The 21,341-nt window shown below is 37.8% G+C and overlaps 1 protein-coding gene across 2 annotated transcripts in view; it reads left to right on the top strand.

Moving 5' to 3' along the window:
- Positions 1–21,341, top strand: part of zgc:66447 (SLAIN motif-containing protein-like) — a 63,260-nt gene that overhangs the window by 25,144 nt on the left and 16,775 nt on the right. For both annotated transcript variants that reach the window (XM_028815999.2, XM_028815998.2), the window contains exons 2-3: positions 13,298–13,915; positions 19,778–19,917. In XM_028815999.2, coding sequence (XP_028671832.1) covers positions 13,317–13,915; positions 19,778–19,917 — 739 coding nt within the window. In that variant the 5' untranslated portion in view covers positions 13,298–13,316. The remainder of the gene's footprint in view (positions 1–13,297; positions 13,916–19,777; positions 19,918–21,341) is intronic.

The following is a 21,341-nucleotide window of genomic DNA, read 5'->3' as shown; positions in this document are numbered from 1 at the left end:
GACTGTGCGTATGGCTGAGGCAGCGTTTGCTAGAAGCTGTACCCCAAGAATTGTTTCCACTCTTGACACAATCTGCGGGAGATTTCCGATCATCTGCTGTAGAGCTGTGATTCCACACTTGGATACATTGGGTTAAAATACTTGGTGGTTCATTGAGAGTTGCAACACTGAAGTAGCTATAGTATTTGAAATAGTTTGGCCATTCCTTTAACCATTATATGGTTACAGGTTGATTACAATCAGATGCCTTAAACTGAAAAACGATATGTGGTTAATAGCAGTGTACAGTGGTGTGAAAAACTATTTGCCCCCTTCCTGATTTCTTATTCTTTTGCATGTTTGTCACACAAAATGTTTCTGATCATCAAACACATTTAACCATTAGTCAAATATAACACAAGTAAACATAAAATGCAGTTTGTAAATGGTGGTTTTTATTATTTAGGGAGAGAAAAAAATCCAAACCTACATGGCCCTGTGTGAAAAAGTAATTGCCCCCTGAACCTAATAACTGGTTGGGCCACCCTTAGCAGCAATAACTGCAATCAAGCGTTTGCGATAACTTGCAATGAGTCTTTTACAGTGCTCTGGAGGAATTTTGGCCCACTCATCTTTGCAAAATTGTTGTAATTCAGCTTTATTTGAGGGTTTTCTAGCATGAACCGCCTTTTTAAGGTCATGCCATAGCATCTCAATTGGATTCAGGTCAGGACTTTGACTAGGCCACTCCAAAGTCTTCATTTTGTTTTTCTTCAGCCATTCAGAGGTGGATTTGCTGGTGTGTTTTGGGTCATTGTCCTGTTGCACCACCCAAGATCGCTTCAGCTTGAGTTGACGAACAGATGGCCGGACATTCTCCTTCAGGATTTTTTGGTAGACAGTAGAATTCATGGTTCCATCTATCACAGCAAGCCTTCCAGGTCCTGAAGCAGCAAAACAACCCCAGACCATCACACTACCACCACCATATTTTACTGTTGGTATGATGTTCTTTTTCTGAAATGCTGTGTTCCTTTTACGCCAGATGTAACGGGACATTTGCCTTCCAAAAAGTTCAACTTTTGACTCATCAGTCCACAAGGTATTTTCCCAAAAGTCTTGGCAATCATTGAGATGTTTCTTAGCAAAATTGAGACGAGCCCTAATGTTCTTTTTGCTTAACAGTGGTTTGCGTGTTGGAAATCTGCCATGCAGGCCGTTTTTGCCCAGTCTCTTTCTTATGGTGGAGTCGTGAACACTGACCTTAATTGAGGCAAGTGAGGCCTGCAGTTCTTTAGACGTTGTCCTGGGGTCTTTTGTGACCTCTCGGATGAGTCGTCTCTGCGCTCTTGGGGTAATTTTGGGCGGCTGGCCACTCCTGGGAAGGTTCACCACTGTTCCATGTTTTTGCCATTTGTGGATAATGGCTCTCACTGTGGTTCGCTGGAGTCCCAAAGCTTTAGAAATGGCTTTATAACCTTTACCAGACTGATAGATCTCAATTACTTCTGTTCTCATTTGTTCCTGAATTTCTTTGGATCTTGGCATGATGTCTAGCTTTTGAGGTGCTTTTGGTCTACTTCTCTGTGTCAGGCAGCTCCTATTTAAGTGATTTCTTGATTGAAACAGGTGTGGCAGTAATCAGGCCTGGGGGTGGCCACGGAAATTGAACTCAGGTGTGATACACCACAGTTGGGTTATTTTTTAACAAGGGGGCAATTACTTTTTCACACAGGGCCATATAGGTTTGGATTTTTTTTTCTCCCTAAATAATAAAAACCATCATTTAAAAACTGCATTTTGTGTTTACTTGTGTTATATTTGACTAATGGTTAAATGTGTTTGATGATCAGAAACATTTTGTGTGACAAACATGCAAAAGAATACGAAATCAGGAAGGGGGCAAATAGTTTTTCACACCACTGTATTTGTTAAAGCTGTGTCAAGGGATGTGAATCTAAAAAAATAAAGGGAAGCCACCCAGGAACAGTAGCACTGCTTTGATTCTGGGTGCCGCCAGTTTGCAAAACTGAGCCGAAAACTTGCATACACTATGGTTTGAGCTGGCGTGAGAGTGTGTGTGGCTTTACGGCAAGTTTTAGTTTTTATACATCGCGATGTGAGCGTGGAAACAGACGTATGCAACATTTTTGTGCATATACACCATTTATACATGTATGCCCCAGGGGTTTAAACTTTAGATTTGTGGACCGAAATCAACTCTGAGATCTTAACACTAGAATTACCAAAGCCTATGAAAAACTCGTAATCCGGCCCACCTTAAATCCCTTCGCATCTTTTGTTTTGTAAATGTGTCGGTCAACACAAGCAGCAAGCAGCCTACAATTCCATCCCCCCTACCCATCGCCACAGCTCAATTCACAAAGAAGGTTCTCAGTGTTTATATCGGAGTGAATTGCCTGGAGTTGTAGAGGGTAAAGAATATATCGTCATTTGGAATACATACATTTCATTTGTGTTCCATGTCTACAACAATCTATGTAAACACATCGTTAAAACAAAGTTTTTCATGTTTTAGTAATAATTGACAAAATGTAAACCTGAACTGTATAATGTGTGAAGGCTGAAGTCCAAATATCAAATAAACACTTTCACACAAAGTATAATACGGCAGCTTCCGTTGTGCAGCGGTAAGAACTGCTGACTTGTAATCAAGAGGCAAATTTACCGCAAATTTCTCCACTTTTATTCTCTGTCATGATCACGGTTCAACCACCACACCTCAGATCTAACACTGTTAGTTTTTATCTGAATCTAGGAATAACTGTACATGTGAGTGGTTTGAGACAATGTAACTGGAAATTCTCTAATCTGGAGGGATAAAAGCTAACACACAAATGCTGATGAATCATGCCTTCTTGGTATCTCATTGTCATTTGAATTTTTTTTATTCAGTTTTATTGAGTGTTCCTGCTCACGCTGAATTAGTATGCACCTCATGGTCCATGCTGTCAAAGTCCATCCATTTTCCAACCCGCTGAATCCGAACACAGGGTCACAGGGGTCTGCTGGAGCCAATCCCAGCCAACACAGGGCACAAGGCAGGAACCAATCCCGGGCAGGTTGCCAACCCACCACAGGACACACACAAACACACCCACCCACACACCAAGCGCTGTCAAAGTCGCACTGACAAAAAAACAGAAACATCGGTATATGTGATATTTTATGACCTGCGTAGTACGTTTTGGAAAACTTTGTGGTACTGATGAAACATTATTCATATTCATTCGCATACCTTCTTGCGGTTGTAATCAGTGACAGCGTTTTTGTTTTTTTCCACCAGTCTTGCCCAGTCTCCACATTTTGGTGCATGGTGGTGTTTCTTTTGTAGTCCAGGACATGCAGAGGAAAGAATAGTACAGAGATCAGTTCTGCACTATATACAATCGTCAAATTCAAATGTTAACAGTTCCTAAACACCCAAGGACCGTTCTTCCTCCATTTACAACATGTGTACCTGTTGCAATGTACACACTTCTCTCTATGCTGTGGTTCCTATTACATTTAAGGGGCACCGGACACTGAGTATGCTTTCTTGGAGGAAGCGGTGGTCTTAGAACAGAAGCTTGTCGAGGTTGCTTCCTCTTTTTCTTTTTCCATCCACTTTTTTTTTTTTATAAGAAGTGAAGACAAAGTTCCTCTGCAAGGTGAGCCAAGAGCACTCTCTCCTTTTCTCAGTGGACCCGTGCATGCCTTGTACAGTACATGTGCGTTTATCATCGGCAGGTCAAGCATGTTGTAGCACATAGCAACAGGCCACCCGCATGTTCACACTGAATAAGCTCACACCTTCTGGTCCATGATGTCATTGCAGCACCGGGGGAAAAAAAGAAAGATGCAAATATATGTGAGATTTTGAAGAAATCATTTTATGACCTGAATAGTACCAATCAGAAAATACCATCGCACTTTTGCAATATTCTGTGAAAACCAACAGCGTTCGATCGGGTGTAAATTTATGCTGAAGCTGTTGGTTAGGGTCAGACCAGGAGGGGGCAGGGAAAGCGTGAACGTGACGGAGCGAATAAAACTGGGTGGGTGGGTGTGTGGTCGGGAAGCTGACTTTTACAAGTACCATAATGTTACACCTGATCTGACATTGGTCATTATAGATAGCTAGCTATATTGTGCCTTCAATCATTTTGTCAGGTGCAGGAGGTAAGAGAGGTTTTTTTGGAGACTGAACATTTGAAGTAATCTCACGTTTCCTACACTGCGTTCTTATACTAGGTTGTTTTTCTTTCCCATGTTAAGTTTGCATCGGTTTATTCAGGAAACACCAGTTTAATCTCATCTGCTTACTGACTCAAAACTGGAACCGTGTTAATCACAGTAATTATATAATTGGTCAGTGTGTGTTTTTGCAAGGCACCATGTTATATGCTTTGAACAATTTAAATGCATATTTTTAAAAATTCTATAGCTCGAATAAACACTACATAAAGGTAACATAGAAAGGGCATGGCTTGAGAATTTTGAAGAATTTAATTACAGTGTCTGTTGTAAGTGAAATATACCTGTTTTACTATTTTAGTTTGAAAAGAAACAGGAGCTAAAATCTGCATCAAACCAAACCAAAGATACTTGTAGTAGGTCCAGAAAACCAATATATGAATTTAACTGGATTAAAAGCCATATTTACTTTTCTTCCACAAAGCCAGAAACACTACTTGGGAAACAAAATAAGGTCATGAGGTACATGTATATGCCAGACTTCCTATGAATAGCGAAGTCTGTTTCTTATCGATATTGCCTTTTTTAACCTTTTTAGCTGTAGTGGAGGTGACTCAATAATATAACAAGTGCAAATGTGTGGATCCTCACCTGAGGCACTTTGTGCTAGTATTCTGAAGTAATATGCAATTAATTCACTTGACTGCAAAAAAGTGTTTTGAGCCACTGCAGATATCTATCTATCTATAGACAAACTTAAAAGAAAAACGCAAATCTTAGTTGCAAACATTCACAGAGAAATTTATAATATGGCACAGTTTCTGTGGTGAATAGAAGCAGTCAAATTGAGAGTGGTTGCCCACACACTTCTAATGTGATGCTTCGGACGGGGATATATCTGACACAATGTGATGCATGTGCTTGAGGACCCTGCTGGTACACAAGCAGTGTACTGACTTAACTTGCGCACATGCTTTTAATTAAATCTAGAGGATTCCACCAGATGGCAGTGCAAGAGTGAATCATGGTGAGAAAACATCTGGTTTCACTATGTTATGAGTTGAGGGAAGAAAGATGTAAAAAAACAAATTCTTTGCATTTTGATGCTATTGCGAAGGTGAAAAAAAAAAATTAAATAAAAAGACTGCAACAGCGACAAAGATGGTATGCAAGAACTTTACATATATTGCGTCATTATGATGGGGAATATGTGAAGCTTGTATTGCTTATGAGAAATGGAAGAAGAAAAGCACCATAAAGACACTTGCATGTCCGCATTTGATTTGCTTCACCGCATCAAACCATTTATCAAATATTGAAACACACATGTTGATCCTGTTGGAGCTGCAAGCCTGCTATCACGTTTGATAGTAAACAATAACGCTGATGTTGTGTACCAAAACTTATCCCATATTTTCGCTGGTACTGCAACTCGCACACACGTCTTATTAATTTCAGAGCATGCGTCAAAAGAACGCTGGGAATGTATGGCAGCCAGGATACATGTGTGTATGCGTTCGGAGCGTAATGTATAAACCGGCCCTTAGACTCGCAGTTCATTAGATGTTCTAGAAATTAAATGAATTGATCAACAAAGTAATGAAAACAAACTCAGAAGTCATTAATATTTTATATTGAAAATATTTTAAAATCTTTATCCTGAATTAAGTAGTTTTAACATATATAAAGAGTAATATTTCAAGTAAGATTCATCTGTAACTTTTCACATTAATTGTACCGTTGGTATTTTAGCCCTTTTTCAACGTGTTTCATTTAATCTTCCCACTAGACCGACGTATTTAATAGCTCAGTGTTTATACAGTAATCCCTCCTCCATCGCGGGGGTTGCGTTCCAGAGCCACCCGCGAAATAAGAAAATCCGCGAAGTAGAAACCATATGTTTATATGGTTATTTTTATATATTTTAAGCCCTTACAAACTCTCCCACACTATTATAAACATTTCACGCACAGTTATACAGCATAAACCCTTTGTATTCTCTTAGATATTAGGTAAGATTAGTTGAAATTATGTATGTAAACACAGTTTACATACAGTAAAACCTAAATATTATTTTAAAGATATCGAGCGTCTCCGATATCATACGTTGCAGCCATTACAACAGACAGGCCACCAGCAATAAATACGTACAATGCAAGAAAAATTGTATACAGTAAAATGTGTGTACAGCGACACTAAACTATGTACATGTAATAAGTACTGTACGTAAATAATTAATTATGGTTACTCACCAACAATGACACGACGACTTGTCCGATAACGATGAGTTTAATTTTACTGCACAACGAAGGATAGCGTTACAGCTCTTCTAAAGGAGCCTCTTCAGGCAACTGTTTAGCACTGCCGTTGTTCTTCTTCCAGCACTCTTCAATCCAAATCCCTAAAGCAGATTTCATCCAGACTACTGCCTTATCACGTCCCCTTGCAACTCGTTTTGCGCCCTGATTAAAGGACACTGCGGCCGTAGATCTTATATGCTTTTCCTCCTTTTTAAATAAAAAGAATCGTGGACTCATTGATGCTGTAATTGTGTCCTACAGCGGTGTAGCTGTTTCCTTCCTTCAACATATCCAAAACTTTTACCTTTTCTGCAATCCTGAAGCATTAGCAGTAACGTGCATTAATGCTGAATGAGTGAAATGAGACTTCCTGGTTAATGCAGCACTCCGTTGCTGAGCCAATCAGCAGCACACAGGAACTTAACTGCGTGCTCTGATTGGGTAGCTTCTCAGCCATCCGCCAATAGCGTCCCTTGTTTGAATTCAAATGCATCCCTTGTTTGAATTCAAATGGGCAAATCAACTGAGGAAGCACACGTACTGTAGACCACAGACATCCCCGAAGCAGTGAAAAATCCGCGATATATATTCACATATGCTTACATTTAAAATCCGCGATGGAGTGAAGCCGCGAAAGACGAAGCGCGATATAGCGAGGGATCACTGTATACCAAATATATGTATGTCAAAAGTATTGCAACAGAGTTAAAATCTTGTCTGAATTTGTAAAGGTTTTTACAAATACCCAAACACAATTTGAACATTATCAAAGTGATCTTTCTCGAGGTGTCGGAATGTGACTCTATGGAGAGGATGACTCAAAAATGAGCGACTGACTCAATCTAAATTTATCCTAACAAATGTTTAAAAACTAGATGATTTTAAAGAAAATGACTCCGATTCTATTTACATTTGTGCACCAGCTACAGGGGAATATAATATATATATATATATATATATATATATACATATATATATATATATATATATATAATTATTTTTTTTTTTTTTTTTTTTTTTTTTTTTTTTTTAAGCAGAAACAATTTTTTTTTTCATTTTTCTTCCACCCAAAATAGAATATTTGCCTGCTTTGTTTTTTGCTATTAAAATCACATCTTTATATCTTGTAGGGGAAAAAATGGAAGAAACCTTTAGAAAGGCAGTTCAAAAAGAGACCCCTTTCCAGGTAGGTTAAGCGTGCAGTGGGTGTCAAAAAGAAGGGGTCAATACAATGCTATACACAGAACAGAAAAAATCCTCAATGCAGTATAAAAATAAAAAAATTACAAGTATGGAGCAGAATTTAACAGTAGATGATATCACATAATATGATTTGGATTTGTTTAGAGTCCTGGAGACCTCAGCCATCAAGCGGTCACCCCTATTTGGCCATTCCATAGCTGAACAGTGCTGGGCTAGTCAATCCGATGAAAGGACGCCTCTACCCCACAATTTCTACGATCCTCCATCAGGGATGACTTTACCTTAGGCAGGCAAAACAACTTGGCAGGTGGGCCGTGGCACCAAGTGCCACATTTGAGTACCGAGAAGAGAAACCAAATAGGTGAGGGTTAGTAACAAATTATAACCATCATGTTGCTTATGTTTTAGTGCTATTGACTAACAAAAGAGATGCAATCTGTACAGTCAATCAGCAGCTCTAGTCAGGATATGCTAGACTGAAGTAGTGAGTCTTCAGCCGAGATTTAAAAGCTGAGGCTGATGGGGCATCTCTTATAGTAGCAGGCAGACCATTCCACAGTTTAGGGGCCCTGTAACTAAAAACTCAACCTCCCACTGTTATTTTATTAATCCTTGGAATCATAAGCAGACCGGCATCTTGAGATTTCAATGTGCGCTCTGGTTTGTAAGTCCCGATAAGTTAAGACAAGTAAGCCGGACCTCAGCCATTTAATGCTTCATATATTAAAAGGAGGATTTTGAAATCTGCCCTAAACTTAACCGGGAGCCAGTGTAAGGATTTAAGAACTGGAGTTATGTGTTCGTATTTTCTTGTAGCAATTCTTGCAGCAGCATTTTGGATTAACTGGAAGCTGTATAAAGAACAATTTGAACATCCAGTGAACACCGCATTGCAGTAGTCAATCCTACTAGAAATAAATGCATGAATTAATTTCTCAGAATCCTGTTTATTTAGAAAGTACCTCAATTTCCCAATATTTTTAAGATGCAAGAAACATGATTTGGACAACTTTGTAATGTGCACTTTTAATGACATGCTAGAGTCAAAGATAACTCCTAGATTGCGAGCTGATTCCATAAAATTAATGGGGATTCCAACTGAGTTAAATGATGACAAAATATTGTTGTGGTCAGCGTCATTCCTTCCAACAATTAACATCTCTGTTTTATCTGTGTTTAAAGATACTGTTGGTAGCTCTTATCCATCCACTCCTTTAATTCACTAACACAACTAATTAAAGACAATATTGGAGAAACTTCATTTGATCTAAATGAAAGGTATAACTGGGTGTCATCTGCATATGAGTGAAAATTACGATTGTTTCCTAATGATAGATCCCAGTGGAAGCATGTAAAGTGAAAACAGTAAAGGTCCCAGTACTGAGCACTGCAAGATACCATATTTCAGTTCTGTGTATAATGATGGAATACTGTCAGTACATTTCTGTACATATTGGAATCTATTTGATAAATAAGAACTAAACCAGGTGAGCACAGTGCCTGTAAGCACAATGTCATTTTCTAGCCTGTGTGGTAAAATAGAATGGTCAGTGGTGTCAAATGCTGCGCTTAAGTCTAATAACATAATTACAGTGGAGTTTCCTTTATCAGAGGATATCAAAATGTCATTTACAACCCACGTTAGTGCAATTTCTGTATTATGACCAGTGCGGAAACCAGACTGAAATTTCTCAAATAAATTGTAATGTGTCAGGTGTGACTGAAGCTGATTGGCGACTATTTTTTCTAGTATTTTAGAGAGAGAGGGTAAATTTGAAATAGGTCTATAATTATTAAGTGTGTGTGGGTCTAGGTCTGACTTTTAAGTACTAGTTTAATGACTGACACTTTTAGTGCATCAGGTACTGTGCCATGTAATAATGAACTATTGATAGTGTTTAGAATAGGCGCTGCAAGATCATCCACTTTTTACATGCACTTTTTACTAGTTTTGTTGGCACTGGATCTAGGGAACAAGTAGTGGGTTTCATTTTAGAAATTAAAGTTAAGACTTCCTGCCCAGTTACAGGATTAAAATGACTAAAGTGCTAAATGCAATGTAAGACAGGGTCTGCTAAGCTAGTATTCAATTTGTACTGTACTGCTGTTATCTGTTGGTACTTTGCACTGTAGATCTGAATTCCCATTTGTTAATTTAGCCACTGTTCTAAACAGTACCCGAGGCTTTTTATTATTGCTATCTATTATTGTAGAATAGTATTCTGAGCAAGCTTTAAAGAGAGTTTTTTTTATATTTAACACTCTGTCCATGCAGTTTGAAAGACATGTAGCTTTGTTGTTCTCCATCTGCTCTCTAATTTAAGAGCTCGAGCTTGATGTTTACTGATCTAAATGGTTTTCCACAATTACACTCGACTTACTCAAAGTATCTATAAATTTTGAAGCAGAATTACAATCTAGATGTCACACTGTCTTTGTTTTAAACTAGGAGTACATTGGCAAGGACAGGACTAAATCAAATATAATTAAGTAGTGATCGGAAATAACTTCATTTAATGTAGTAATATTTAAATTTTGAATTTCAACTTTGTAAGTTATAATTAAATCTAATGTGTAATTATGAATTGGACTTTTGACAATCTGACAAAATCCTGCTGAATTTAACAAATAAGTAAAACATTTGCTAAAAGTGTCCATTTCCACATCAATATGTACATTAAAATCCCCCATCAATGCTACGTGATCATAATTTATAGCCAAATCAGGTAAAAGGTTGCTAAATTCAGTCATGAACAATGAATATGGCCCTGGTGGTCTGTAGACTAGCACTATAATTGTGTTGGAAACTGTTTTTATATTTGCATAATTGAGGCATTCATTTTAAAGTCTCCTACATTTTTAGAAGTAATTTGCATTTTGTTACAATGAATTATTCCAAGGCCTCCTCCTCGACCAGAATCTCTGGACTTATGAAGGAATGAGTATCTATCTATCTGTCTGTCTAACACCTCAGCTAGGGGAACAGTGTCACATTTACTAAGCCAGGTTTCAGTGAGAAGACACAGATCAGATTTTGTACTTAATATAAAATTACCAAAACAGTTTTACTGCCAAGAGAGCGAATGTTCAATAAGCAGCATTTATATCTGCATGCTTCTTTCTGAACTGGTGATATATTTTTTGTTTTAATTTCTATTCCAGATGCCCCTGGTGGAGGGTCTGGTTTTATCTCTTGGTCTAATTATACACCTTATTTTTTGGTTATCATCACATTTCCCAGTTAAAAAACTCATTTACATAATACAGTACTCCCTCCTCCATCGCGGAGGTTGTGTTCCAGACCCCCCCATGAAAGGTGAAAATCCGCGAAGTAGAAACCATATGTTTATATGGTTATTTTTATATTGTCATGCTTGGGTCACAGATTTGCACAGAAACACAGGAGGTTGTAGAGAGACAGGAATGTTATTCAAACACTGCAAACAAACATTTGTCTCTTTTTCAAAAGTTTAAACTGTGCTCCATGACAAGACAGAAATGACAGTTCCGTCTCACAATTAAAAGAATGCAAACATATCTTCCTCTTCAAAGGAGTGCGCGTCAGAGAGAGAGAAAAAAGCAAACGGTCAAAAATCAATAGGGCTGTTTGGCTTTTAAGTATGCGAAGCACCACCGGACAAAGTAGCTGCAAGGAAGGGAGCAAGCATTTTTCAGCATTTTTTAGAGGAGCATCCGTATCCTCTAGGCCAGTGTGCGAACAGCCCCTCTGCTCAAGCCCCCTCCTGTCAGGAGCAGAGAATGTCAGAGCGAGAGAGAGAGAGAGAGGAAAGCAAACAATCAAAAATCAATACGTGCTGTTTGATCTTTTAAGTATGCAAAGCACCACGCGGGAAGCATATCGCTTGCAAAGCAGCCACATGTAAGCCCAGAAAAGAAGGGAGCAGTGTGACGGTAATCTTTCAGCGTTTTTTGAGGAGCGGCCGTGTCCTCTAGGGGTGTGAACAGCCCCCGTGCTCACAATATATTTGAGGAGTTTTATTTAATACATAATACGCGCTGTGGTTGGGTAGCTTCTCAGCCATCTGCCAATAGCGTCCCTTGTATGAAATCAACTGGGCAAACCAACTGAGGGAGCGTGTACCAGAAATTAAAAGACCCATTGTCCGCAGAAATCCGCAAACCAGGAAAAAATCTGCGATATATATTTAAATATGCTTACATATAAAATCCGCGATGGAGTGAAGCCGCGAAAGTTGAAGCGCGATATAGCGAGGGATTACTGTACAACAGGCTTCACTAAGTGAATGGGGTGTCTTCTGGGACTGCAGGAATACCCTTAAGATTCAGAACCAGGGATGGGGTTTAATTTATTTCTGGAATGAACATAACTTTGTTTATTCCCAATATTCATATTACATACAAATATATAGGTCTGTTTTTTTAAGCTACAAAAATATTCATCAATAGCTGTATTCATTGTAACTGTATAAAGGTTGGTAATATTGTACTAAGGCGAAGTTATTAACGCAGAATATACCATGGAGATTAAGAGAATGGCAGGGTAGTATTCTAGACTTGCCTGTCCATGGCAGTACAGCAGTAGACCCTTGTGCTTAAACCTACTATAATTAGTTTTCAGAAACTAATCTCCCTTCCACCTATTCAATCTTCCAGATCTTGCTTATTGAGAGTAGAGTCACAAGAAAGCTGGAGCTGTCTCCGCAAGCATTGGGAGCAAGGCAGGAATAATTCCTGGACTGGGTGCTTTTCCATCCCAGGGTGAGCACGCCCAAGCACACACACATTCGGTCCAATTTGTCAAGGCCAGTTCACCTAATCAGTCTGTAGACTAGGAGGAAACTGGGGAACCCAGAGGAAACCCACATGAACACAGGAAGAACCTGCAAACTCCATATAGGGAGCACCAGTGACACAAACCCCAGTTTCTGTAGTGTGAGGCAGCAGGACTACCACTGTGCCATTTATTTGATCTTTCAGTAATGAGCAAATTGTACAATGACTACAAAAAAAACATAAAAAAAATTAAGTTGGTGAGAAAACAGTGCTATGGAAAAGTAAGTATACTCCATGAAAAGATGGGTGTTTTTTTAGTATATTTGCATGTATGACTATTTGATCTTCATTTCAACAGTGTTGATAGATACAAGTGATCTGCTATGTGAAAATTAGATACTTCCTTTATGTTTGGTAGATAGTGTTGCTCCCTTTTAAAATAAATAAATAAATTTGAATTACTTGTACTGTAGTTGTCTATCAGTCTCCTACTTATAATAAAATGTGTAATTAAACAGAATTGGGCACATAAAAATGCTTTTCTTCCCTTACATGTCTACACCCTTTAGTGGATGGAAAAAAATGTTTCAGAATCCAAAGAAAAAAAAAAGTTAATGGTTGTGTGCAATAACCTTGTATCCCCCATAGAAATGACAAAAGCATAATTGCTAGTTTCTGGAAGTATGTAGACTGAAATGTTTTATTTAAGCACAAATTAAACTGATGGGTATATGCAGTTTATATTTTCATTTGGTTACCACTCTCTGTTAAATTTATTTCAGTGCTTTGATATACTGCTTTGTAATTTAGTGTGCTGTCTTTTTTTTCTTTTTTTTTTCTTCTCCCCCGATCACCCCACATAGATTTCATCCATTAGTGGCCATGGTTGTTCCAGAAAGTGATGCAGCTGTACAGCCCTCAGAACACTGCAGTTCAACAGAGCTGAATTTGGTGGTTGATCCAGGTTCTGGGTTTGAGGCTAATCAGGATCAGTCTGGACCTGAACTGGAAGAAGTTCGAAAGTTGCAGGAGTTGGTCAGAAGACTTGAAATTCAAAACCAACAACTCAGGAATCGAGGTGGAACAAAGTGCTTTGGAGCAAACAGCAACCTTACTGGAATTAGCAATATTAATGACCGAACTGTAGGGGACAAATCAGGACAGATAAGATTAGAAGGAAACATAAATTTAACCAGTTCTGTTATGAATTTGGAGATGCATCTTGAAGCAAATGCCATCAGTGAAGAAGAATCAGTTGAAAGTAATAATAGTAAAAGCTGTCTTAATGAGAAACTGGCCCCTGATGAGGAAACTAGAGAAAAAATGCAAAGTGAAAACTTTAATTCCCTGGATACAGCTGCAAATAAACTTTTATTTTTTGAGGAGGAAACTGGTTCAGGAGATGCATTTGGTCAGTCAACCCTGGATGAAGTAGAAGTTTTAGACTTAGAAGACTGTAGTGAAGGTGAAGAAGACACATGGTATGTAATTATCTACTCCTTTAAGAAAGAAAACAAAGATGAAATACATTTGAATTGTTTCAGTTAATAATAGCATGTGTGAAAAAAGCATGTTTTTAAGTGATAAGTAACAATTAAAATATAAACGCTATTCTGTATAGTGTGGATCATCAAATGGGTTTAACTTGGTTGCCATAACCTCGCAGAGCAAAAAAACCCTTCTTTAACAGACATATACTTTTACATACTATCAGATGCATTCATGTGACTGTTCTCTCATTCACCGCACGCACACATTACTGTAAACGTCACAAGATAGAGTGAGGGATTTCAGCCTAGCATTTTAAAAGAATGATCACAACATCACAAACCTATTATCTTATTTTCTTACCACGTGTATGTACTAAATGTATTCACTAGTATGTTACTTAGAATTGATTTTAAAAAATAAAACTTTCAAAATTCTTATGTATTGAAGCTTATTGGCACTTCGCAAAAAATACTTTTTTGTTTTATTTTGCAAAAAGTCTGGTGTGTTCAGTATCACCATGCATGTGCATACACTGAACATCCTGTGACAGCAAGTGTGGAATAGATTGTATGTATGTACGTACATCCTTAAATCAAGTAACAAGAAGTGAGCAGAAGTTCAGTTAGTTGAATATATGTATGTACACACCCACCCACCCACCCACACACACACACACACACACACGCACATTAGTTTTGTTTTCTTGTGGGAGGGTCACACAGTGGCCCTATTCTAACTTTCATACTATTACTAGCTGAAATACCCAGCGTTGCCCGGGAGGAAAATAGTGTTTTTTTGTTTTTTTTTTAAATTGAGAAAAACATAATTAAAAAAACACAACTTTATGGTTTAATTTAGTTTTATTTTTAAAGACTCACTAATGCGCTTGTTTTGCGGTCTTGTATGTATGTATGTTATCATCCAGTTGACGCTCGGAACCGGCCAACTCTGTTTAATTTGAAAAGCAACAGGCGCGGTGGTGCTCAAACATAAAGAATGCTGGCAGTCGCCTGCTATATACTAACTGTGTAAGCCGATCCTAGAAAGTATTGAAATCGTCCGAAGTACTCTGGGTATCTCTTGCCGACGTACTTGTATCGTTTGTGCATTAGTAGCTAAGCGACTGTCTTTCTTAGGTTTCCTTTTGCTGATGTGTTGACCTCAGTTGCATATCCTCGGAGTTGGAGCCCTCACCCTGACTCTACGTCTCACTTCCGGGCCGGACACACACTTGCATGCGTAGAACTCTACTTAATTTCACAAGCAACAGGGGTGCGGTGGTGCTCAAACATAAAGAATGCTGGCAGTCCCCTCCATTATGCCTTCTGGTGGTCATTCAGAGTGTCAACTGAATGATAACATGCATACATGAGCGCAAGATCTCCCCCCACCCTACCCAGAAGGGGGTGGGTTAGGGTTGATTTCACCCTACAGTATTTGTAGTCAACCAATGAGAAACATGTGTACCAAGTTTCATGAAAATCGCCCCAGCTGTTCGGAAGTGATGCTGGAACATACATACATACACACATTGACTTTTTGTATTTATTTTATATATATATATATATATATATATATATATATAGAGAGAGAGAATGTAGACCTGAACAGAGTTTTCTAAATCCTAACTATAGTCCTTTGAGGTCTACTGTTACCAGCCTGCCATAAAAATGCAGCTGCAATCTGTAGCTCCACTTATAGTTAATGTTATGATTGATTGGTGTTTTGGCTGAATACTTCCCACTTTCTTTTATATCAGTGACCCCAGCAATAAAATAGATTACCATAACAAGCAGGAGAGAAGTTTTGCACTTTTGTTCATTTACATTAACTTAAGGTTTCTACATTTGCCCAAACAGAAGCAGAATAATGTGAGTATGACAATACTAATACCAGTTCAACCTGGATAGGCAGTAGCTTGTCTTGCATGGAATCTAGGCATTCAATATGCTGATACAACCAGGTGGATCTTTGTCTTAATAACCTGATTGATCTCAGATCTAGTGTTGTCTCCGGATGGAATGGAGACCCTGTCTATGATCCATCATGGTCTCTAGATTGGTGTAATGATAGAGACCATGGGCTCCACTGTTAATTGCACTGTAGCCCTTGGGCTAGGACCAAGTTTATACTGGTTCTGATCTGGTATGTGGCGAGTAGAGCAAACTTTTCTTACTGTGAGAAAGCTGCCTGGAGCAGAAATTCTGTCTTGATGTCTCTCTATATATACACTAGCTGTGTTCCCCAGCTTTGCCCAAAAATTTCTTAAGACAAGGGTCTGGAGTTAATCAGGTATATCAAAAGTAGTATGTAACTAAGTACTTTTTCTGCATACAATATTTGTAGTGTTTTTTTTTTTTTTGTTTTTTTTTACCAAGAGCTAATATTCTTGGCAGGCAGTATGATGTAGTGGATAAGACTTTGGACCTGTTACTTCAGACCCTGATGTTATGGATTCAGATCCTGCTACTGACATTGTGAGACCATGGGAAAAGTCACTTCACCTGCCTGTGATCCAATTTATAAAGAAAAGAAAAAAAAGTGTACAGTGATCCCTCCTCGATCGTGGGGGTTGCGTTCCAGAATCCCCCACAAAAGGTGAAAATCTGTGAAATGAGAACCATATGTTTATATGGTTATTTTTATATATTTTAAGCCCTTATAAACTCTCCCACACTCATAAACATTTCCCACACAGTTATACAGCACAAACCCTTTGTATTCTTTTGGGTATTAGGTAAGATTTGTTGAAATTATGTATGTAAACACACTGTTTATATACAGTAAAACATAAATATTATTTTAAAGATATCGAGCGTCTCCGATATCACATATGTTACAGCCATTATGATAGACAGGACACCAACAATAAAAACGTACAATGCAATAAAAATTATATACTGTACAGTAAAATGTGTGTACAGTGACACTGTACGTAGAAAGTTAATCATGGTTAATCACCAACAATGACATGACAACTTGTCTGATAACGATGAGTTTAATTTTACTGCACAACAAAGGAGAGCGTTACAGCTCTTCTAAAGGAGCCTCTTCAGGCGACTGTTTAGCACCGCCGTTGTTGTTCTTCCAGCAGTCTTCAATCCAAATCCCGAAAGCAGATTCCATCCGGACTACCACCTTATTGCATCCACTTATAGCTCGTTTTGCGCCCTGGTTAAAGGACACTGCGGCCATAGATCTTATATTCTTTTCCTCCTTTTTAAATAAAAAGAATCGTGGACTTATTGTTGCTGTAATGGCATCCTACAGCAGTGTAGCTGTTCCCTTCCTTCAACATATCCAAAACTTTTACCTTTTCGGCAATCGTTAGCATCTTCCATTGGCGCTTGGGCACGGCCCCTGAAGCAGTAGCAGGAGCAGATCGTTTTGGAGCCATAACGAAGGGCTTGACTATGCACAAAGATAAACACAAAAGAGCACGAAAGTTAACTCTTTACAAAGCGAAACACGTTGATGCTGAATGAGCGAGACGAGACTTCCTGGTTAACGCAGCAGAATCGAATTCGTCGCTGAGCCAGTCAGCACACAGGAACTTAACTGCATGCTCTGATTGGGTAGCTTCTCAGCCATCCGCCAATAGCGTCCCTTTGTATGAAATCAACTGGGCAAACCAACTGAGGAAGCATGTACCAGAAGTAAAAAGACCCATTGTCCGCAGAAACCAGCGAAGCAGCGTTCTATATTTAGATCTGCTTACATATAAAATCCGTGATAGAGTGAAGCCGCGAAAGTCGAAGCGTGATATAGCGAGGGATTACTGTAACCAGTTTTATCTCAAAAGTTGTAAGTCGCCTTTAGATAAATGCATCAGTCAAATAGTAATAATATTAATAGGTCACTGGATCTGCTGACTCTTGAACAAGCTACATACATACAGTTGCCATTGAGTTAAACATTGCTGCATTAGATACATTCCTGCTTTTGCTGATGATCATTGCAAAACACAATTTTACAGAAAATTCTGTTCTTTTGAATTGAAACTGATTATCAGTAGGAAAAATGAAATTTGAGTAAGTATTATCATTATTAGATGTTTACTTCAAATACAACTGAAAAAACAAAAATACTGTATGTGGTCCTTCTTTAAAGTCTGCAGATGTGAATGTATATGTAAAGCAAGGCTTAAAGTAGATGTAAGCAAGTGCCGATACCCGTATGGGGTGCACTGATGTGTTAACGTGAAGAGCGAGGAGCAGAGAACGGTAGCTTTGAGTGTTTTTACAAGTATTTTTGGCTTCCCTGTTAGAAATTCAAGGGCCACAATCTGACAGGCATGGGGGTGTTCAACACTAGAATCCCTGAAGTACACTAAAATATTTGTAATGCAGAGCCACCTTAAATTCCCTCGCACATCCTCATCAGCGTCTTTGTTTTGCAAATGTGTCAATCCACACAAGCAGCTTGCTATCCCATCCCCCACTGACACTGCTGAAGTCGAACACAAAATTCTCAGAGCTGAAGTCTTTGTCTGGGAGTTAAGTGCCTGGAATTGTATAGGGTAAATTATATCGTTATTTGGAATACATACATTTCGTGCGTGGTCCACATCTACAATGATCTATGTAAATGTAGGATGACAGGAAAAGCAAGGCAAGAAATGTTGAACACATAACTAAAACTTTTTTCATGTTACAGTAATAATGACAAATGTATCTAAATTTTTCAGTAATTTTTAGCATACCGGTGAAATGGGTTTCTCTAAATACATACCAGAAGATAATTTCATCATTTTATTTTTCACACCAATACAACCAGTGTGTTGTCCTCTACTATTTCAAATATAAACCATTTTAAGTTTATTATTGTTTGAAAGTCCAATTACAAATATATGGATTCCTCAAGCAAATAATCACTAAAATTTAGATGATGTACTATTCTGTATTTTATGTATGGCAATTCAGTTTGAAATTAGCTTCAACAATTATAAGTAATTTAAGTGGGATGATCACGTGGTCGTCTTAATGTTGAAAATGTTAAATATTATAGAATCAGACTGCATTTTATTACTTCCATTACTTACCTCTAAAAAGATAAAATAACAGCATTATTATCCTTAATATTAACCTATTAAATATTATAATAATATTGTATCAAATGGTCCCAGGCAGTTCTTCATTTAGTGTGTGTGTTTTTTGTTCTTGACTCAATGAAATGAATGTCGGGTAAAAAAAAACAACCCTGGCAATCAGTCTGGTTTTATGCTTTGTCGAGCCTTTCACAGTTAATCTAGCACACACCTCTTCAGCAGGGGGAGAAAAAACAAGACTACCTCATGTCAGGTTTTATGGTAATTGGTTGTATGCTAATTTTCTTAGTTTTTGTAGACATTTTTACTTGGTACTATAAATAAAAATCCCTTGATCAGGGAGATTCAACGCTGAAGGCATTTTTTTTGGTGGTTGGTGTTGTGTTATATAAGACAAATACGAAAGTCTTGTACTTCATGTTGCCTCAAGGTACAGAAGAATCATCCTTTTGATTTGCAATTAAGATATGATTGTGTGCTGCCTATAAGGCACAATAACAGTGTTTTAGCCCATTAATAACTTTGCTTCTTTACATTGTTCTTCCACAATGAGAAGAAAATGCTGACTACACATACCATAGAAGCCCATGAAGAATATTGTCTAAATGTAGTACCTTTATTAAAAAAACAAACAAAAAAAAAAAACATGTACATATGGAGAGAAGGTGCCAATCCATGATTAATATTAAAACTTTATAACTGTGAGGCAGCGCTAACAACTTTGCAATCGTGCCATATTTTATGTGTTAAATATATATTTATATTTTTTAACTCTTTCTGTATTGGAATGCTTTTATTCTTAAAGGTTATATGTATCTCCAAAGAAGATTATGTTGGCCGAGCAGAGGCCAGAGAGCCCTTTGAAATGGTGCCGGCAGGTGTTTGATCATCCCAGCCCCGAGACAGAAGCAGCATGTCGCACCTTTATGTGTCGCCTTGATCAAAGTATGTTTTTACATCTTTAAAAGAATTTAAGTCTGTAACAAAAGTTATCTTACATAAAACCTTTTTCAGAATGTCAAAAAAATGTATAGCTTATATATAATAAAAATGTTATTGAGTTTCTTTTTTATAAAGCATTTTAAACGCTGAAACAGAGTATACGTTTAAAGAAACAATTATGTAGTGCTCAGGCATTCTGCATTGCATTATGTATGCAAGACCGGATCAGCACAGATTTTCTGACCATAGACACCTTTTCAGTTGGCCAGAATTTAAAAACGGCATGCTTGGTATAATTCTTCAGTTATGAGTAAGCAAGAGTCCTATGAACATTAAATCTCTTAAGTTTCCACCATTCTAAACATACAGTAGATGGCAAGGTTTTGGCAAAAGTACTTGCCATCTGTGTAGAAACACTCATACATTTTATTATTTTGCAAGACCAAAGTTGGTTAATCAAAGGCAGACACTAGTTTTTTTTTTAATCTTTTTGCTTGTTCTTTAATGTTAGCAATTTAACATAATATACTGTACATTTCAGCCATGTTGGTGCACTCAGAGCTACTATTTTCTCTGGATGTCTAAGATGCTGTACCTAAATCCAGTGTTTATATCAATTATATGCTTTAGCTGTTTATTTCTAGAAAGAAGAACAAAGGGGGAAAAGGTCAAATATGTGGAAGTAGTTTATTTGTTTAAAAAGAGAGAGATGGAAAACCTCAAAAATATAGTATTGTGTGATTAGATAAAGGTTGTGTTTTGTGTGTTTTTTCTTTATATATATATTAAAAAAAAAAAAAGTATTTAACAAAGTTATGAATATATATTGCAGACTTTGAGATCTTGCCACCTATCCATGCTGACCTATTAGCTAGGCTGCGGATGCTTATGGAAGAAGACACTATAAATATGAGTCCAGTGTTTGCTGATGTGAACTGAAATATTTGTCATGATGAGCTGCTTCTCCCTTTCTCTTTCTAGCAGTATGTTCTTGAGAATTTAAGTCAGTAGCTATACTAGAAGTAACCAAACCAACTGCAGTTTTCTTGTATTGTTCTCAAGATTCCATTCATTGCTGTTTTTGTGGGTAGTGAGCGAGGGTTGCTTTTAGCAAGCATAAGTAAACCAGTTCATTTCCACAGAACATATAGCAGCTGAAAATTACTTTGGAACAAATGCTGCATTAGTGTATGATGCATTATTTGACAAAAAGACATAGTCCCTTCTTCCTTTAGACTAAATGGATTCGGTAGTATGGTCTGAGCCAAGGGTGGAGAGCCCATGTACTTGAATGTGAAATGTGCCGATGAGACCAAGCATTTTTTAGTTTCATATTATGTTAGTAAGGGTCTGAGTTCATCCACATTTTTCTTTACCAAACACAAATTCAGAAGTGGTAAACTGATCAACAAATCCATAAGAGTCAT

This window comes from Erpetoichthys calabaricus, chromosome 12 (genome assembly GCF_900747795.2).
Source record: "Erpetoichthys calabaricus chromosome 12, fErpCal1.3, whole genome shotgun sequence".
NCBI lineage: Eukaryota > Metazoa > Chordata > Cladistia > Polypteriformes > Polypteridae > Erpetoichthys > Erpetoichthys calabaricus.
Note: the sequence above shows the minus strand (reverse complement) of the source record. Positions and strands in the feature narration are given on the sequence as shown.